Here is a 20,766-nt window from a genome sequence, read left to right on the forward strand (position 1 = left end):
GTCCTGATTATCCTATTGATTATTCCCCCAAAAAGCGGCATGAATATGCACGACGCGTGAATCTTTTCAGTAAGGGTTGGATTTCTTCAGGACATACAGAAGAACTGTGCGTGTCTTAAAGCGAGTAATTAATTTCAAACACAGATGGAGCCTTTGGAGCTCTGAAAGTCTGCCGGTTCACATCTGCCTGTATTTTTTAAATGGATATATATATTTATACCCGGAAGATACCGACATCTTCACTGCTGCGGTCTTTGCGTCTGCAGACAGCGCTCTCTCCAGCTAAAAATACCGGTGGATGTTTAAGTCATGGTAGACCATCGATGCTGCGGGCTTCATAGCGGCAAAGCTCAGCTGGTAGGAGTGAGCTGCAGAACTGGTTGGCAGGAATCGGTGTGCCCTGTGATACTTAAGTACCGTCCAGGAATAACAGGGCCGATGCTGAGACACAGACGAGTGGATGATTTCGGTTGATGTGGTCTGGCACTGCAGGTGTAGCGAGAATTGTGGAGAGTACGAGTTGGGGACAAGGCACAGGGCTGAGAGTCAGGAGAGCGGAGTTATATTCCCGGTCCATCGGAGCTCTGCTCTGGGCAAATCAGTTGCCCGTTGACGTAGCTGAGTTGTCTGGGCCAGCGTGGAAATTCTTAGCTGCTGTTGGAAGAGCGCTTTGAGAGCTTTCCGAGGAAGGACTGCAGGAGATTGCTCTAGGTGGCACAGCATGAAGAGGTAACCTGACTATGTCAGGTTTGGTTTTCTACACCAAGGGCCACGTGCATTTATTTCAGGGAGAATAAATTTGGAAATGTTTCTGTTCGTTTCTTTTATTAAAAATTCAAATCTTATCTACTCCAGTGGGCGTAGAGCTAATAAAATGGTGGCATCGCAAGAGCTGAGGTTGTGTCAATGTACAAATCGGGGCCTCTTGTTTTCAGAGTACTGATAAAGTAATTTGAGGTGTGTCTACTCACAGACATCGTTTCTGCTTTCCTCCGTGGGTGGATGTTCACGTTCCAGATAAGGCGGCCATTTGTGTAACCCAACAATACGACCCGTGTGCTTTTATTCCAGAATAACAATGTCTGTGCACCTGAGCTCATCGGGAAGAACAGAGGTACCAAAAGCTTTAGCTGAGGCAGTGCAAACCGGCTATGAATACTTCATCCCCTTTGCCCCCTAGCCCATAGACAGTTGAGGTATAGTTTGGTTTTTCTGAATAAACTGAAATAGGCCTCTCTTAAAGAAAACCTAGGTGTCCTTACCGGGGGGCTGCGCGGCTTTCAGTGCTGCTGTTTTAAATGCTGCTACAAGTTTGTCTGTAGTCAAGGCCCAAGAGAGTTATGGTGGAGCTATTAGAAGGGGAAGTGATTTTTTCTTAGACTGATTAAAATTCTTTGGGCTTTCTGTTTGTGTGTTTTTAAACACCTATTTAGCTTTTAATTAACATTTAAGAGAAAGGAAACTGGTTAAATATTCAATACCTCCTCCCTTTCAATTAAGGTAGAACAGTACACAACGCGTGATGAGGCCTCTGGGAAGTATGGAAAAACAGAGAAGAGCAGGCTCCTGATTATCATTTTCAGGGGGACCGGAAAGGTGAAACCCATCTGATTGTTATTACCGTTAACAATAATAATGTCGAGGCTTTTTCTGAACATCAGAAAGCAGTTTAAAAGTGCGGTTATTCTTTAAAACCGTATGTGCTGGGTTTTGCCTTTAAATACCTTCACTTCTCCCACCCTGTTCTTTACTTATTTCGGGGGGCAAGGATGGGGGATTTTCTAATAAATCTTTTCGGTAGTTTAGCAGGGAGGCTGCAGATGCTGGAGAAGTTATTCTTCATGCTGCATGCCCTTATTTTCATTTTGATGCAGTTCTTTCAGTCCCGGCGAGTCAGCAGCCTCAAACCATACAGCCCTGAAGGCTCAACCGAGGAAGTGGGAAAGAGCTATGTTGCCGCCATGCTCTGTGCTAGGATCTAGTCTCTTCCCCTTTCTCTTCCTCCCCCTTGAAAAATGCAGTTACCTTCTGTCTGTGAGTCTGTTGTCCCTCAAAATTGCACGTAAAACATTCAGAAAAGAATGCCTCAATGAAAGAAATTGATTGGAAAAAATATACTAGTATTTATGATTCAATAAATACCCTTCCTAAACTTAAATGCCTTCTTTTTGATTTTGTGTACCCTAATTTATCTAACAAAATACCTCTTTTGTTAGCAATCCTGTTGAAAACAATTATGTTAACTAAAAAAAAAAGACCATTTTACATTATGGAAACACTTCAAACCACTGCCCAAAAGGTGATGTATTTTTAAGCTTGCTACTTCTTTTAGTGTGGTGAGACAATTTACCTGTAGAAAACATTTAGTTTATATCAAATATCATACAAAAATGATTTTTCTTAATCACTGTGTTGCATAAACATGTTTTTAAAATGGAATTGCTGGCACCAGATATGGTTGTGTAAATGTATATGCCTGAATGAGTGGTTGCTTTTTTTTTGAAGGAACGAAGAGATAGCTGATGCTAAAATGCATAGCTATTGGATATGTTTCATATACTATGACTTCAAGGTTTACTGGATATCAGAACGCATTGATTTTTAAAAACAGAAATAAATGTTTTGCAGAAAGATTTCTGACTGCATAAAAACCAAGACTTTCCAATTCAACTTTAAAATTAGCTTATTGTGATGACCTACTATCAAATGCATAGTGACAGTAGGAGTTCTGTAACTAGCTGCTATCTTATCTGTTGTGTGGTGACCCAGTCAGTGCTATGGCTTTTTATTTTCAGAAAACCCCAAGGTATTTCCTCCATGAGTCTTTCTTCCAAATACGTAAACGCATGAGTAGCTTTACATGTATGTCTGTCTTGTGATTACTCATCAGTAGAGTTAATGATGTGTATTTACTGGGCTGGACTAAAACAAGAATTAGTCCAATTAGTTCAATAACTGGTTATTTACCAAATATTTTCTTAATTATTGAGAGTCCATTTCTACTTCAGCTGTAAATAACAGAAAAATCTCCCATTGATTTCTGCTAAAGTGGTAGTTTTTCTTTTAAAAACATTTTTTCATAGCTTTTTGTTTCAAAACCCTATTCATAGAAATTAGAGGAAAATTTCACAGTTCCAGAGGATAATGAGAATAACACCTTCTGTCAGAAGGTTCATATTTAAGTCAAACTGTCATCCAGGCAAACTTAACACCTTGTGAAGATTTATTATTTTATTTTATTTTATTTTATTTTATTTTATTTGTAAAGGAAAAAGTCTGAAAGAAGTAGCATGCATATATCTGGAAATAGTCAAATTCTGTTATCTAGAAAATTCTTTACTGCTATATGATGAAAAGTTACGTGAGCAACCTAAGACAGAAGTCTCTGAATTGGTTGACCTCAGAGGTGTATCCTTTGGATGCAAATACCACTGATGTCAATTTTATCTCAGCTGGATATAAATTACATCCAGTTACAACAAGCCCGTGCCATAGAGCTCTAGAAGATGATAAAGAGCCGATGAAGGCAAAGAGGCTGATGCAAAAAGGATTTTGCCCGTGGATTTGGGAACGGGGTCCTGCCCAGCTAGGTAGCATGGACTTCCCGTTGTGAAGAGAGGAGATGAGACTGTAGAGAAAGCTCTGCCACTTTCTCAGCTCATTCCTAGTCATTCTCCGAGAAGAGCATCTTCAGGAGGGGTTAGAGTGAAAGCAGGGGTCAGTTCGGCAGACGACGTGCAAGAGGAGCTCTCCTAGTCCTAGGTATCGAGGAGACGTCAGGTCTTGTCTGCAGGAGGCTGTGGTGCAGGCAGATACTTTACTAAACGAGAAGCAAATAAAAGTCTTGCAAACATTTGTGCTACGCAGGCAGAGATATGTAGATAAACTTCAATCTTACTCTGTCTGTATTTTTTTTTTTCCTTTTTACTCCGGATTCTCTGAAGCAGTTGCGTAGTAAGGACAACACTGATGAAAAGCAATATCGGTAAATCAATAACTTTTTTCTTTCGCTTTTTTCAGGCGAACACACACAAGAAACCAATTCACCTCATTCACTGAAGAAGGACGTAGAAAACATGGGGAAAGGTAAAATAAATAAGGGCCTCTTACGTTATAAAACTGCTCTTTGTTTTAATAGAATATGAGGATAATAGGGGGCACTTTTGTTCTGCACCATATTTTAAGCTTGTCAAGTAACATATGAATAATATATGGACCTTTGGGTGGATATAATTGAGATTAATGCATATATATCAATCAATACATGACACTGTAATATAATACTTTAAAATAATATATTACATTGATTTATATTCATGGCTTTCTGCACAAAATCTATTGTAGGTCTATGCAACACTTTTTTTTTTTTTTTTATAACTGGTAAAATATTTTGTCTTACAGTAATGAATTGCTCCACAACTGTTCTTTCAAGAATTATTTATACAGATCAGCAAAACCACTTTTCTTTTCTCTTTGTTAGAGGAACTCCAGAAGGTTTTGTTTGAACAGATCGACTTACGGAGGAGACTAGAACAGGAATTCCAGGTGTTGAAAGGAAATGCGTCTTTCCCAGTCTTCAGTAAGATACATATCTGTGGTTTTGGTGTTATTTGTGGGTGGTTGTTGTCAGATTGTTAAAAGGGGAGAGGTATGTTCTCAGTTGTGTTGCCAGGATCTTTGGCTTAGTTCTGCTGAGGTTGATGGCACTTCTGCTGTGGCTTTTCAGGCTGCCCAAGCAGGTCTTTTGTAGGGAAGATACGAAGCTGGATGTCTATTTTGGAGTATATTTTACTGGTTTTGATAACACTGAATACAGTGAGTAGACAGAAACACGTCTGGGGCTTCTTGGGGTACAGCAATGTCGGTGGTCTTAACCAGCTTCTTGGAGGCATTTGAAGACAGGGTACTTCATAGTCATCTTTAGGTGGTTCTAGATGATGCTGGAGAACTGGTTTGGCGTGTGTTTAAGGAGTAGCAAGACCTGTTTGGATTTTTCCTCTTGAGATGGGCTGTTTGAGATGGCCCGTTCACCACGGCTGATGAGCGGGGTGCTGCTATCCAGGGGTGGTGGAATGTGCTGGGCATGTGTTAAATAAAAGAAAACAAAACGGACACTTAGCAGGGTTTTTGTGAATTTGCCAGAAAGTTGAACTGGATATGGAAAAAGACCTATTGATTGAGGCCTTTTGAATTACACTGTCAGCAACAGGGGAAAGCATGCTTCCAGGAGAAATCCCACGTAGATCAGGACAAGCTAGGAGACACGCTGAGGGCCCTCCAACATGCAGCGAATGTAGTGTTACAGAGCTGGAGTGATCAGGGCATCTCCATTGCTCTCTGCCCGTCTGTAACACAGCACCACACCGAGATCAGTACTGTCGTGCAGGCTTCCCCGCGCCTGGCTGTCACGGCTCTGCAGCTGCCTGCCCAGACAGTCCCCCCCCCCCGTTCAGTATTAAATGCAACCTAAAGGAAACCTAAATGCAACCTCGCTTCTTCATGAAGTCCAGAGGAGGTCTGACAGCATCTCCATTCAATATTTTCCTAATGTTGAGGATGTGAGGTTTTTTTAAACTCTGCTTTTTAAAACTCTCAATTTTTGTCCTTGTTTTCCTGGGAGACTATGTGCGGATGGAGCACTGCGAGTTACTTGACTCACAGGAAGCCAAGATAGATACATTAAAACCTTCCCAGACTAATTGTCAGGCTCTTCTGCCATTTGCTAACTTCTCTTAACTCCTGCGTGACTGAAATGTTTGACCAGCATTCAGTGCAAAGTGCCCTCGTGCTGTTTTATCGTAGTTTCTTGAAGAGTTCAGAAACTCCCTGTTTTGCTAGTCCTCTGAGTTCCTTCATAAAAACTCCAGGGACAAAACCCAGTATTGCCAGTACCCCTGAGGTAAGTCAGTCAACCAAAACTCGCTGCTGCAAGCTGAGGAATGTTGCACCTCCCTGGATGTGCAGGAAAAGGTGGGAACACAGACAGCATTTTCCTATTATTTAAGGAAAATACATTTTTCCTCTTTCTGTAGCGTCAGATAGGGTAAGTTCAGGGAAGCAAGGAAATGCGAGGACTCTGGGAATGACTCCATCTTTAGCCCAAATATCGAAAGATGTAGACAGCTTCATAAATAAAGGAGAAGAGCCGCCTGAGGTGATACAGATATTAATGAAAGGAGGATAACCTCATCCTTCAGCATAAATTCAGTCATTACTTGGGTTTGGGAGTGAGGTAATTTTCAAATAATTTGTGTAGCTCAAAATACTGATGTGTGGTATTGGCGAAATGGCATCTTGGAGTTTTGCCATTCAGGTCACTCATTTATCCTTTTGTTCTTCTGCAGTAAAATTAATGCTCTGTCATTGCCATGTAAATAAACACGGCAATTAAACCACATGAAATACAATTCAAATAAAAGAAAAGAACACGTACGGCCAACCAAGGAAGTGGCGACTGTGTATGCCGGCTTGAAAAATATGTGGTTTCACTGTACCACAAAGTAGTGGTCAATTTTCTTCAGGATTAAAATAGAAAACATATCATGTGCTATAAACAATATATACAAGTGACCGTAAAACCTATTTACAGATTTAGATTTACCAAAAAACCACCCCTCCTCCGCATATAATAAAACAAGAAAAAGGGTCTTTGTAAAGCAAATAAGTGTAAAATCCAAGATAAGTGTGGTTTGTCCTCTAGAGCGGTACGTGTTCCAGCAAAAGAGATGGGGTCTGTTCCAGGCTCTCGCTGCCGGACGGGGCTGCTGCTTTAGGTCAGGCATTAGAAACTATTTGTTTTGCCAGGTTTCCCAAGTTACTAACTGCCTGTGGTGGTATTGGATAGGGAGGAGCTAGGGAGAGACCCAACTAGGGGAAAGTGGAGGTAAAATTAAAATTGTATTGATGGATTTATCATGGCTTGGAGACACTTGAGGTTGTAGGAGGGAGCGAAGAGCAGGCAGGTAACAGGCTTTATATCCCAGCCTAGCTCACTGCAGCGCTGGGCTGAGTGGCCATGGGGACTGGATCTCTGTCCCATGCTTAAAGCTGCCGAGGACAGGAACACGCTGCCAGGGTAATTCTCGCTCCCACGGGTGGGGGTGGTTCTCCCTGTGCTTTGCACTGTCTGTGGCTAAGCGGGGAGCCTTTGGCTTTTAAGTGTTCTCAACATTTTTTAAAAAGGAGAAAATTCATCCCTGTTTCAGCAGGAAGCCAATGTGTGAGATGTGGAAGGTAATGCTGTGTCTCTCCAGAAAGTGCTCCTGTCGGGTTACCTGGAGTTAACTTCAAAGTCACCTTTTTTTTTGGGTCTTGCATTTGGAACTGAGCACGTTTGGGGCGTGACATATTAATAGCGTCAAACCACCACCCACAGCAGTGCTATGCAGTGTTGTGTGTAAATGGTGTTGGTTTCTACGATCTCCTCATGCAAATCACTGTTAAATGAGAACTGATCTTATTTGCAAGCTCATTTAGCAGTACTATGCTGCTCGCTTCTCTGTGGCTTCTTGTACCTGCTTGAAATGTGGCCTGTGATAATTTATAAAACACCAGACCTTGTCTTCTGCTGTTTGCACCTTTATTTTTCATATTGCTATTGTACTTGAAAGGAGGTTTTCCTTTGCCTATAAGATCTCTCAACGCAGAGGTCACTTGAAGAAAATTTAAAAAAAGATCAGATCACTTGAAGAAAATCAAAGAATTTGCTGTCCTGATAGAAATATGAGCACCTGTGCACAGTTGGCAGCGTGTTCGCCCAGAACCCTCCACTGGTTTGTACCTCTGGTGTCGGCTGGCACGCATTTTGTCCGGCTGCATTTAACAACGTGGTAATAAAATGGCGGAGACGTAGTCTGGATAGTTAAAGTATTTAATTTTGTGTTAAGAAAACTATTTAAATATTGATAACTTTCCTCTTGGGTATTGCTCATGGCTTTGTCTGTAAGCATTCGGACTCAGATAAATGCTGCCGGAAAAAAACACTATCCTTACCATTAACACCTCATTTCCACTGTGAGCTTGGACATTTGCAGTGCAGGACTGAGCAAGATTTCTGAGCTGTTTGTTCTGAGAGGTGATGAGCCTGTGAAGAGGCAGTCGAGAGGAAAGTGTTGGGGAGAGAAGGAAAATTTCTCCATATAGCCTACTCAGAATGAAACTGGAGGACCTCAGTAGTAACTAGCACGGATCTATCAGCCTTTAGTGACCAGGACAGGAGGTGGTCACCTTGTTATACTGCACGGCTTTTTTGGGGCTAGGAAGAGAGAAGTTGCAAACCTGCTTTATTTCTGTCGCCTTCTTTTTCTGGTTGAGTTGGAGTAGAGGGAATAGGCTGAAAAATTCTGCAGGCATTTACTTGAAATCTGAAGAACTTTATTAAGACAGTGTCGTCACGTCCTTTTCTACGTGGTTGTGCTAGACTCCTGATGGCTTCAGCCTGACAGATTTTTTCACTCTTCTTGTTTCATTGCTATTTTCTTGTTGTCCTAAAGTGCCTCCTTGCCTTTTAAACAACAACTTCTGCTTGTCGTTCAGAGAGGGCAAAATTCTTGTGTGAAAGAGGACAGAGCTCTGCCCCCTTGTACTTTCTTCTAGCCCCTTCCTGTGCCCACACTTGATGGGGACGCGTTCCCTTTCCCCGCGGGTGAGGTACATCCTTCCTCTCCACTGTGTCGTGCCACGGCTGCTCGCTGCCTTCCTGCTACTGCTTCTGGGGTTGAGAAGTCGTGGCGAGGCTGTGCGGCAGGTTTGGGAGTGGGTGAGCTGCCAGCACTGCGGCAGCACACAGAGTATTACTAGGAGCCGCTCGGTCTCACCTGGGCTCACATCTTCCCATTGCAATTTAGGTGTTTCTGTGACTCCCATTACTGTGCTGTCGAAGTATCCCACAGTCATTTAATCCATTAATCCTCCCAACGCACTTGGCAGTTGAAGCAGTGCTATTATTCCTGCTTTACTGGTGATGAAAGGAGGCACGGAGAGACACACGCGCAGAGGCCAGTAGACCAGGTATTGAACCCAGGCTTCCTGAGTCCTGGGCTAGTGTCCCAGCAACCAGCATGATTATGTAACTCTTTTAATTATTAGTTGTAGAGAAACCATTCTAGCTGCCTCGGCCTTGTAATGCCCTTCTCCAAGCTCTCTCCAGTTTGACAGTGCTGCGTGTTGAGGTGCTCCATGCTGTTTTCAGTTGGCATTCATCTTGCTGCTCCCGTGGTCCAGAACAGGCTTGTTTCCCGGATCAAAATGATATTGGTTGGAATGGGTTTTCTTTCCTCTTCTATTTAATAGTACATCGCTGTACCTAGGTCTCCATCATGCGGCAACTCTCCAAGCTCTTAGCTGCTTGTCAGTAGTTTTGTTTATATTTTTCTGTCTTTTTCCCACCCTCCAACGACAATGTTATGGAACACAGACCAGCAATTAATCTTCTACCAAATGAAGTTTTGTCTGAAATGGTTACTGAGGAGGAAAATAAGGGAAGGAGGAGCTACTGGAGCAGGAAGGCCGGCCTGTGCTGTAACCCGGCTGTCCAGGATCTGTCTTTCAAAGACTTTTTCCCTTCTGAGTTCCGCGTCACTGTTTATGGAACTTTAGTCTGAGTTTTGTTCAAAGCCGTCAGCACTATGTTACAAACTACAAATCAAACCCTGCATCCTTGAACACTTTCTGTTCTCGCATGTTGGACATCCCTATTGATGTCAACAGATTTATGCCAAAGCAAAGAAGAGAAGTTTTTGCTCTTCAGTGTTGGTAGAAGCTTGACTAATGACTGCGGAGTCTGGCCCGTTGAGAAAATCACTGCGAGAGTGAATGCTAGCGACAGAAACTTAGCAGCCTACGTTTGCTAATTGGGGAAGCAGCTGAATCTGATTTTTCCATGGTTTTTCTGTTGTCTACAGTGTCTCCTACTAGAGAAGTTGTTTTTGTTAGGCATGCGTTTTAATTGGGTGAAGGGCTTTGTAGTGCTTCACAGTTCCTCAGTAGTGATTGGGTTTGATTTCCTTTGATTTATATGAATTCTGCTGTGTGGTCTCTGTTTTAATTACTGCATCTACTTCCCACCCTCCCCCCCCTTACAGATAATTTTCAAGATCAGATGAAGCGGGAACTGGCATACAGAGAAGAAATGGTACAGCAGCTACAAATTGTAAGTTTGCCTTCTCTGCTAAAAATGTTACGAACTGTCGCTTTATGTTTTTTAAACGCACTCCTCAAACTTCCCCTTCGTGAGCCATGCAGATGTACTATTACAGAGCTCATATTACCTTATACTTAGCAAGACGTAAGCATGCAGTTCTCAGCTGGTTTAGAGTCTAATTACCTGGAGATTTACTTTCATACAGTAATCAGATGGGTCTTCATGTTTCAACTGAACGAAATGTGTTGACTCAACACCGAGGGGTGCTTCTTCAGAGAGAAACGTGAGGACTGAATCAGTAAACCTTAAGCAGTTAAATGTTTCTACCTTGTACGAGTTGCCAAGGGGTGCGTTTCAGCCCTCAGTAGGGAATCGGTGCGAGGCCAGCTTCTCACTGGCAAATAAACCTTAGGATGTGTCTTTTTCAAATTTCAGCCGCTAGAAGAAGTGCTTAACTCAGCAGTAAAGGATCGAGTTGCCAAAACACAGTTCAGTGCAGGCACACGTTGCTGTTTGGTCTCTTGCTTGTTATTTTAAAATCAAGAGGGATTTTGCGTGTGTGTGTTAGTGCAACTCTAGATCATTGCATACAACCGTGCTGTTTTGAAAACTTGACATAATCCAGTACGAGCAAGGGGTGGAGTATGTGTAGCTGTTTCTTACTCAGATACTGCTTAGTGTGCTTTTAAGAGCAGGGCATCGTAACGAATGGGAGGCTATCAGCTAATGCTTGTTTTGCTAGTGCTTTTTCTGTCATCAGTCTGATATTATTCAACGGGGTTTTTTTGAGGCAGGCTTGCCAAATATCCCCACTTACCTGAATCAGCCCTGTGCTCGAGCATCTAAATTTTCCTTGTGCTTGTCACAGACCCTGGTGCGGAGGAGGTATTGTCCAGCCTTCTGGTACTGTCACTTTCTAACTGATGGGTTAGGACATAAAAATAAAGCTGAAGGCCAGGATTGTCAAACTTGGGCACTTATGTTTAGAGGCATTTAGGAGTGGCCTTATTTTTAGAGCTGCTGAACGTTCCTGCTCCCTGTTCCTGCTGACTTCAGAGATTTCAATGAGAGATGGAGGGTGCTTGAAGGAGGTTGTTTATGGAGGAAATTCAAGTCCAGAACATCGTTGGAGATTTTTTGCTGCTGGTCTCCACTCTTTTCCTTTAATGCGTCCAGTTGTTACTGTGCTCCCCTTTGTCTCCCGATGCCAGGCAAGGAGTTTGGCTTGATCTGTGAATTGCATTGTCACAGAAGATGGTAATTAGGATGCCATCCTGAAAAGTACTTCCCTGCTGCTTTGGACTTGAGGCAGGTGACCTGTCTGATTCCTGCTGTGATGCACATTTAAGCACAAAGTTTGTGGGCCCACTTCAGCCTTTCTCTCTTGTGTCAGCTGAACTTGGAGCTAACTAACTCTCCCTCCCAGGGAGAGAATGGATCATCTCTGCCATTCACTTTGTGGCCCAGTTGTGAAGTTGTTTCTGAGACTGATATCGCAGACCTCCAGCAAGCCAGCTGTGGTGTTTTTTCTGATTTACAAGAAGTGGAGAAATCATGAGGTTCAGTGTAGTGCTTTTTCTCGGGCAGGAAAAGAAATATGATCATGTAATTCACACCCTTTTCACTTACTGATGCATGCTACAGAAAGACTAATAGTCATTTAATCATTAAACAGAGCTGCCTGAATGTACTTACAGAGAATAGTTTCAACATTTAATGTACTGCACCAACAATTCAGGACCTCTTCGCTCACTGTGGCTGCCTGAGTTTAATTATCATTAATAGAAATGTTGTCTAATCATCAGGAAGTCTTTATGCTCACATTTGGGTATCCCTCCCGGTATCGGCGAGGCAGGTTGTGTGTCGGTGAGACTGATAAAAGGATGTTTGCATGTGAAGAACTGAGAGACTGCTGCAAATAACCAGTGTGTTTGTTTAAGCTGGGTGCAGAAATCTTCGGTGATGTTTTGGTTGGTTGATAACTGAAATGGAGTCGGCACTTTTGATGTGATAAACCCTGCAGTTACTTTAATTCATTCATGTGAATATATTTTGTATGGTTATATCTAGAATGAAGATGAATGAGCTGAATGTGCTAATGGTAGAACTCCTTTGGCCTTCTTGGGTTATGGCATGGATGAATTAAAGCTTTTGGTGCAGAATACACAAAAAGCATGGTTACGTTTGATTTTGTTGTTTGTGGTTTTTGTTGTTGTTTTGTTTTTCACAGGAGTAGGTTGTTTTGTTTTGTATGTACCTGGGACGCTGTACTAGTGCTTTAACAGAGCTGCCCACACTTAATTTTCCTGTTAAGACAGAATTGCAAAGAGAGAAGCAGAAATGTTTAATGCATACTCGCGTCCTAATTTTCCTCACAGCTTCATAGGTGCGTACCTTTGTAGTACTAAACTCAAAATTTACTCGTATAATAGCCACAGAACTTGGCTTAATTGCTTTTTTTATTTTACAAACAGTATAAATGCGCAGAGTCGGTTTCTTTTGGCTTTTCTCACCACTGAAGGATTATACAACTTAAATTAGTTGTATAAACTTCCTGAAGACTTGTGCATGATCGTGAAGGCGTCTCTTGTAACAGCGGGTACCAGAGGCAGGTTTTGCCCTAACGATGGTTTCACTCACCCTGAACTGGAATGCTTCACGCTGCGTAACTGGGTAGGCAGACTTTAAAATAAACCGCCTTGGAGTGCTTGATGTGTCAGAGATGTTCTGGAATACAACAAGCTGAAGCCAAGCATGAAATAATTAACCAAATATAATTGTATTTGAAAACTTTCTAGTGCGAACGCCCACTGTAACCTGACTGTTACACGGAAAGGACGGCTTGAAGGTAGTGCTTCGTGCCCAGCCAGTCCTGAACACTGAACGCAATGCTTTTTCCTCACAGTTCTTGGGTGACATTGCGAAACTGCAATGCAGAGGGCGATGACAAATCGCCACGCGTGGAGAGCGGCCGCGCTGAGTGGGGTGGCAGCTCCGGGGGACGCTGCGCGGGCTCCGGGTGCCCTCTGCCGCTCCCCGGCGGTCAGTACACCCGCAGCGGCTGGGGGTTTAATATTCTTCATCAAAAGCCTCAGTTAAAGCAGTGTTTAATCAATGGGCTTTTATTTTGATGCTCTGTCCGCCCCAGACTTTGAAAAAAAAATTATTTTACGGCTTCCTGAAAGTCAGGAGTAAGGCTCAGATCATTGGGAAAATGGAGGGTGGGTCCTGTTCCGTTACAGCCTCAGCGATGGATGTTGATTTCTTTGGACATAACCTGCCTTGGTAGGTAGCTGGAGCAGTGGGACGTTGTGCGGCCATCAGCAATTTCTGTTAAGAAGGGAGTCGGTCAAAGTGTCTGGAGCAGCTACCAGGAAGTATCGCAACCTGTTCGTGCCAAGCTCTCGGCCGAGTGCCAGGAAGCAACCGATCGTCAGATTTAACAAGAAAATGGATCTTAAATCACTGAATGCATTTTTCGCTGCTTCCTCCTTCAAAGTGCCGTCTCGCAAATTGGCTAAGTACAGCGCATGTACTTGGAGGTCGTATTTTACTTCAGGCATGGATCGTCTGGCTTCTGTTGTTAAGCTGTACAGAAAGGGCCACTGAGAAGAAATGGCTGCCCAGCAGGTTGGGGTAGGTTCTAACATGCCACATGTGGTACGGCCTCAGAAGAGCTCACCTGCCTTTAGAGTTGTTGGTTTCTGTCCAGTGTGACCAGAATCCATCTGTCAGGACAGCCCAGCCAGCCTGACGAAAGTACTGAGTTAGCTCCTGCTTGAGACTCTGTATCTGTCTGATATTTTCTTCTGAGCAGCTGTGTCAGTGGATCAAATTTAAAAAGCATGAACTTTCTTCCTAGCTGCCTGGTGGGAGAAAAAGATCAGAAGCAGCATTCCCAGCATGATGATTTTTATCCTTTTATGTTTTTGTGAACCCCTCTAAAACATTGCCACAGAGAAGTAGAACACCAAGCAGCAAATTTAAGCTCCTGCAGACAGGCTAGCTTTTCTCAATTTCCTTTCAGGGGTCCCTTACAAGTAGTTTGTGGGTTCCCAGGAAGCGCTGACCACAGTTGTAACCTGTCCATCAGGAAAAGCTAAGGTGGTGTTCATCACCCTGCCGTTGTGGTTTAGATAACTAAGGTCAGGTAGTGATCAACCCCACTAATTTTACATAGGGGTAAAAGGCAGCAGGTCTTTGAGACATGTTAGAAATGTGAATTACTCAGGCAGTCCCTTGTGGTTCCAGCTCAAGTGGAAAGTGTTGGTTTGTTTTTGTTCGGGTTTTTTTAATTTATTTATACTCCCATGAACTGAATTCCTCCTCACTAGCCTAACTTTGGGCTGATAATAATGTTCAGAGCTCAGAATTGGATTCAGCTGGAACTCCGCTGATGTTTGGTGGCCTTCTACTCTCAGTGCTGCTTTGAATCAACTCTGTTCTTCAGAGTCAGACAATAAAATAAATCAGGAACTATCTACCTGCAAAATTGATTTCTATCTCCGCATCATCTTTCATCCTGATCTTTAAAGGTTCACAAGGAGTGTTTAAGAGAAGAAAAAATCTGCCATGTGGTAACGTTGGTAGATCTTCAGAGGTATGAGATCATGTTCCTCTGGGTCCTACTGTAATTAAGAAAAGCACCAGTAGGTTTAATTCCTATTTTAGGTTGTATATAGAAAGTAGGTGCTTTGTACAACTAACGTATTCATTATATAAACAAGGAATGTCCACGTTTTTGTGTGCGGAGACCTTGGTCACTGCATGCCTGTCACTCCATATTCGAAAAGTGGAAGCAGGAAATAGCAGTGCTTTATTGGGATTTCTGTTTTGGTCCGCTGCTTAAAGTGGCCCAGCTAGATTGATTGACCTTGGCAAGAATGTTAGAGGCAAACATCGGTTCAGCAGAATGGCTCTTGGATTTCTTGAGCTGCATCTTGTGCTGAAGTGCCTGCCCACTGACACCCAGATAATAACAGGTAAAAGAGCGTTTCTGAAACTCTGTGTTTACTGTGTCTTGCAGACTCCAAGGCAGATTTCATTACCTTGCCCCCCACCAAACCAGAGCGATGTTTATATTTTTTCTCATTAATTTCTTCTTCTGTGCTTTAGCAGTTGCGATGATACCGCAGGTCTGTTTCTATATGTTCTGTTATCTTCATTTGATTTTTGGTGGAGTTCCTCTCCAGGTTTAGCGGTACAAATTGGGAATATGACCTTTTGATGCCGAAGGTAGCATACACGTCCCTGATTGTGTACAGAAAAGTGAGTTGACAAGTACTATTTTCACCAGAATTTTATTGGCCACTGTCTGCTTTTTTAAGACAGGTGAGTGAAACCTGTATCTTGACAATGCATCTGGGTATGCCTTGGGTTAATAGGATGGAGCTGTGCCTCTTTCTCCAGTAAATTCAAATGTTAAAGAAAAGGAATGCCTTGTAGAATTAATAGTTATTAAAAACATAAGTAAAAGCTTCCTTTCCCTTGGAATCTGCAGAAATTCTGATCAAAAATGGATGCATATGTACCAGAGAGTCACAAGCCAGCTTCTGCTATTGCCTGTCTGCAAAATCCTTTTTTCTATTGTATTAGTGCGCTTGAATACTTAAAAATACGTAGGGGAGAGACTGCATACTCCAGCCGTGACTCTGTGTTGCCTTGCATCTGGTGCAGACCTCTGCGCTGCCCTGAGCACGTGCCACTACCCACCCGGGAGGGAAGAGTCTCTGAACTCAGCCAACACAGCTATAAATACTTTCACAAGGCAATAGTGGGGAGACACCCTCTGGGGCAAGCCGTTGGCACTTCCATTCCTCCTCCAGCTGTCAAAAGCTCAGTGCGTGCTTTTTCTTCTCCTTGATCCCACGCATCGTTCTATCCAGAAGCACCATGTGTGCAGAGACTGTAGTTTTCCGGTGGCAGTTCGGCTGCACATCTGTCTCCTTTCCTGCATAAATGTGCTTTGCATTTGGAAGGGCTGTCTTGGCTGGACGGTGTTCGGGCTGAGGTCTCAGGTCCACTCTCTGGAAGTGAGAATTGTTTAACTAAATACCTGTAGATACAGATCAGATAATAGTGCTTTGGGATACTGAAGATTCCCTCTTCAAGCAACAGAAGTCAGGGTGATATATCATTGTGTACCCCACCTAGAGATGGGATGCAAAGGTGAAGTCTCCAAAAGAGGATGGTGTACAGAAGCTGCTTTGATGTCCAAGTGTAGCAGGGATCAGGCACGCGCTTTAGAAATGAATCCCCAATCCTATCCGCTTATCTGCGCTTTGGTTCATGTTGTGGAGCAGACTCAGAGCTTGCAAACTGGATTCCTTCTGGATGAAGCAAATGAGGATGTGTTCCAGGAATGCACGTAGGAGCGTGCTCTAGCTCTTAACTGGTGATCAGTACCCAGGGCCAGACTAGAGCTAGCCTGAAGAAAAAAACCCCAAGAGAAATGCAAGTATGGACACCGGGTCTTTCTCCTGCACCCTACAGATCTGCTCCCACTGTGATGTATTTCCTATTAATGTGGACTTAGTCATAAGAAACAGATTGCTTGCTACTTAAAACCCAACTATCTGCACTTCTGTTATTGCCGGCAGGGGTGTACACACTTGGGTAAGGGCCACGCATTGGATCTTCATGCCGATCCTATCCTGCATTGCAACAGTCACCATGGATGTGCAAAAGGGGACTGTATTGTCATGAAGAGCCCTAAATACTATTCCACCGCAGCACCGGAGTTACCAAATGCTCTTCCAACGACAAAAGTAGAAGATGACATTGTAGGCTATTTAACTCATGAAGAAAGTAGTCATTTCCCTGTTGGACACCCACCTCTCCCAATTTCATGTATTAGCAGGAGGATGGATAAACCAACACAGGCTGAAAAGACGCTGATGTGCCAAATATAGCAGAGAAGTGGATTAAGAACAGTTACTTTCTGACAGAATGTACCCCGTTGTATTATCTAGGTCAGTACGGCTTGGGAGATGTCCTATATAATTGGCGGCCATGCAAACCGATGTTGCCTGTTGGCCGTTGTGAGTGGGAGAGAGGAAGAAAGCAGTTGGTGAAGCATCACGGGTCTCAGCTGAAATGTGTTTATTCAGGCAGCTTGTTTGTGGCTCCCTTTTGTATCTAAACCATGCAAACGGGTGATCAGGCAAACAGTTTCTTTACATGCTCCTCTCTGCTGCAGTTTGGAGAGGAGTTTTCCAGCCTTCGCAAACACCGTGCCCTGGAAGGCAGCTCTGTTGGAGGACCTGGTGGAGTGGAGAGCTCTGTTTTTTGGGGGGATCTGGCAGCAAGCTTCCTGATAGCTTTCAGCTTCTGTGAAAGGTAGGGGTTATAAGAGTAGTCAGACAAAACACCTGGATCCTGGGTCTTTTCAGGTGATCAGTAGTTTGATCCTCTCAGTTCCTGCGCACACGTTTCCCTTTTCCCAGGGTTGTGTAGTGGGGGAAGCGGCATGCCCCCCGTGAAAGGCTTCTGCTTTCATTCGGCCAGACAGCTCATCTTTGCAGACACTGCTGCTTCCTGGTGCTGCTGCTTTCAATCAGATTGACCTCCTTCCCCGAGAGATGAAAGGGTTAGTTCCTGAGCTGCAGATGCCCTTTTCTTTCCTCTCATCCTGAGCCCTCCCTGCTCAGTTCCTTATTAAGGTAGGCAGGGATGGATACATCTCTCGATGCCTTTGCAAATACTGCGCTTTACGGCGGGCCAGAGGCATGCTGAGCACAACTCGCGCAAACGTCCTCACACGCTGTGGGCATAATGTAATAAAAAGCAAAACAGGGATGTACAAGAATGCATGTTAGGTATATGGTCAGTGAATATGGATGCAAATTCACGTGCTTCTAGTATGTTAATAGGTGTGTGGGGCAGGTCGCTTGAACTCAGTGCATTTGCCTGTCTGCTCCCTTTGGTGTTCGTGCAGCTTAAGGCCTTGCTCCCGACTTCAGCCCAGCCTATTTGTCAGCTTGCAGTAACATATTCGACGTTATTTGTGAATATATTCAGGAGTGCCTGACAGCAGAGGCAGGTCACCTCAGTGTGCAGCAACACATGGGAGTGTAGGGACATAGATTTTCTGATCCCAACCTGAATTCCTCCAACGGTCCTTCCAAAAGGCAGCACTGAAGAACAGTGAATTGGTAGTCACTTGGATTCCCAGCTATGGAGAAATCTCAGAGCAATTTAGTTTTGTTGCGTTCTAAAGGCCCAGCGTTGAAAAAGAGCAGCCCCGTACTGTATTCCCAGTAGCCAGTGAGCACATCATCCCACTTTGTTTCTAAATATAACTGCGTTCCCTAATATGCCTATGTTCTCTGTTTTTCTTTAATTATTTGTTCCACTTCAGTGGCTTCCCTCAGATCGGTGCAAGTCAGAGATAACTATTATGAACTTCCTAATTATGGTGATATAAGTATATGAAGTCTCGTACTCCCAACCTGCTGTATTTCGGCTGTGCAGAGATCAGTGTGTGTTGCCTGCTCTGTTACAGGCAGCTGATTTTTGTCGTCTCAAAGGTAGCAGAATGGGTGGTGGCTTTATATTTGTCAGCAACTGATACAAACAAAACATCGGAAGACATCTTTTGCATCGGATTTTAAGATCTATCTGTTGTTTTAATTTGGGCCATTTTTATTTTATTTCTGCATCAACGTTCTTGGAGTTTTTACGAGTTCAATCCTTTAATTTAAGGCACTGTTTCCTAAAATGGTACAGGGAGGCAAACAAAACCTTTCATTTGCAGAGATTCCAGCTTGGATGTCTTGTTAGCCAAACCTTGGCATAAAGCAATGGCTTTGTTTCTGTGTCATTGTAGATTCCCTATGCAGCAAGCTTGATCAGGAAAGAAAAGCTCGGTGCACACCTCAGCAAAAGCTAAAGGTGAGCTTGTGAAAGAAGAAATCTTACTCTGCCTGGCCCGGCTGTCATGTTTTTCTTCGCAGGCACTGCAAGAATTAAGAGAATCATTCTGTTGCGTGATGTTACCGATTTCGGTCTAGAAGTCGGTCTAAAGCTGATAACAAGTGACATGTCACACAAATTACGAGGCTTCACTGGGGTAGGAGGTACCGTTGGGTGAATCCAGGCTTAATCGCCTGAGCATGTGCTTCTACTCTCTGGCACTGGAAAGGGGCATCAAGGTCACGTACCTTCAGTGGAAGGAGGGGAAACACCTTGGCATTCATAATGCAGTCAAAGTTCACACGTGGGCAGGTAGGGATGGGTTTTTCTGCCCATAACGGAGCTTCTTCAGCTCCAGGAAAGAACGGTGTATTTTGGGAGCTTTACAGACCTACACCAATACCGTCTTCTGTAGTTCAGTCTCCTGATGATTCCGCAGACGCCGATTACCCTGTTGCCCATGTGCAGGATCTTCCTAAACCCAACACCGCATTTTTCAGGAGTGTTCTTTAGAAGCATTCAGTTAGAAGAAACACCATCTCCATCATCAGTGGCCTGGGAGATTCCAGTTTTGGGTGCTAAAGCCTTAACGTTTAAACGACATTCTCTTTTTTTTTTTTTTTCTTCTGGTAAAACGAGAAGATTAGGGCTTAGAGACAGAGAGGCAGAAAGCCGGTAGCCCTGCTACTGTGTTATGCCACAAAATCTGGCTTGTGGATTCACTGAAAAAAATCCCTGAGGTGGAGTAGGCAGATTAGAAAAAAAGAGCTATTCAAACGTAGAGACCTCAGTAACGCACGAAGTGGAGGCATTCAAGAGGAAGTCTGGGGCGTCTGCGAAGGGTTTGATAGTATAGGTGATGGAGGTTTGCCTGAGCAATTGAAGAAGCAGATACTTAAAAAAACAAACATTAGGAGTAAGCATAGAGTAACCAGATAACCAGTCTCCGTGGCCTCGAGCTCTGCCTGCTGAGGTAAGGAGATTAGTCTAAGCATCAAGTTGGTTTGTTTTGCCCTCTTGTGCATACTTTCTTACTGACTGTCAGCATTTTCCAGTTGAGTCTACGTTAATCTGAGCACTGATTTAAAATGAATTCAGTGATATTAATATCCTGAATAAAACAGTATGCCTCCCCAGATGAGAAGCAGCGGGTCCTGCCCTGAGCGCCTTGTCCAGAGCGCTGAGCTACATTAAAAGTCTGCCTGAGGATGGCAGCATCAGATGAACGCCACCGTTTGTTCCCAGCACCAGGTTTTCATCAGCTGATGAGCCCTGCAAGGAGGGTGCTGGCATCACAGCTACCAGCGTTTCCTGCTTATTTGCTGAGAGCGTGAAGGATGGATGCGTTTCTCACGCTGTTTTTGTTTCCAGTGGCACACCATCCCTGCAGACAACAGGGATTTCTCTAAGTAGGCCCTAGTGCTTTTGAAAGATTAGTTGTTACTTAACTGCTAAGCTAAATCAGTCAAGCAGAGAATCACAACTGTATTGTTCAGAAGCAATTTCAGATTCTCAATGTGCCGAGCGGAAAAGAGTTGCCTGAAGAAGAAACGTGTACGCACATACATACCCACGCAATACACCAGGGGGGTGAAGACCCTGTGCCTTGCAGAGCAACCACTCAATTAACGCTCTGTGTTTCTCGGCAATCCTCTGCTACCCTTGTTGGGCTTTGTGTTCCTTTCCACAGCAGGTCTTGTTGTGTTTTAGTC

The 20,766-nt window shown here is 43.7% G+C and overlaps 1 protein-coding gene across 1 annotated transcript in view; it reads left to right on the forward strand.

Moving 5' to 3' along the window:
- LOC143172064 (SKI family transcriptional corepressor 2-like) overlaps nucleotides 1–19,031 on the forward strand; it is a 25,869-nt gene extending 6,838 nt beyond the window's left edge. The window contains exons 4-7 of the mRNA XM_076361298.1: nucleotides 4,021–4,086; nucleotides 4,481–4,579; nucleotides 10,083–10,150; nucleotides 18,969–19,031. Of these exons, the coding sequence (XP_076217413.1) occupies nucleotides 4,021–4,086; nucleotides 4,481–4,579; nucleotides 10,083–10,150; nucleotides 18,969–19,031 (296 nt within the window). The remainder of the gene's footprint in view (nucleotides 1–4,020; nucleotides 4,087–4,480; nucleotides 4,580–10,082; nucleotides 10,151–18,968) is intronic.
- The last annotated feature ends 1,735 nt before the right edge of the window (nucleotides 19,032–20,766 follow it).

The sequence above is a fragment of the Aptenodytes patagonicus genome, chromosome W (genome assembly GCF_965638725.1).
Source record: "Aptenodytes patagonicus chromosome W, bAptPat1.pri.cur, whole genome shotgun sequence".
In the NCBI taxonomy this organism is placed as follows: Eukaryota; Metazoa; Chordata; class Aves; order Sphenisciformes; family Spheniscidae; genus Aptenodytes; species Aptenodytes patagonicus.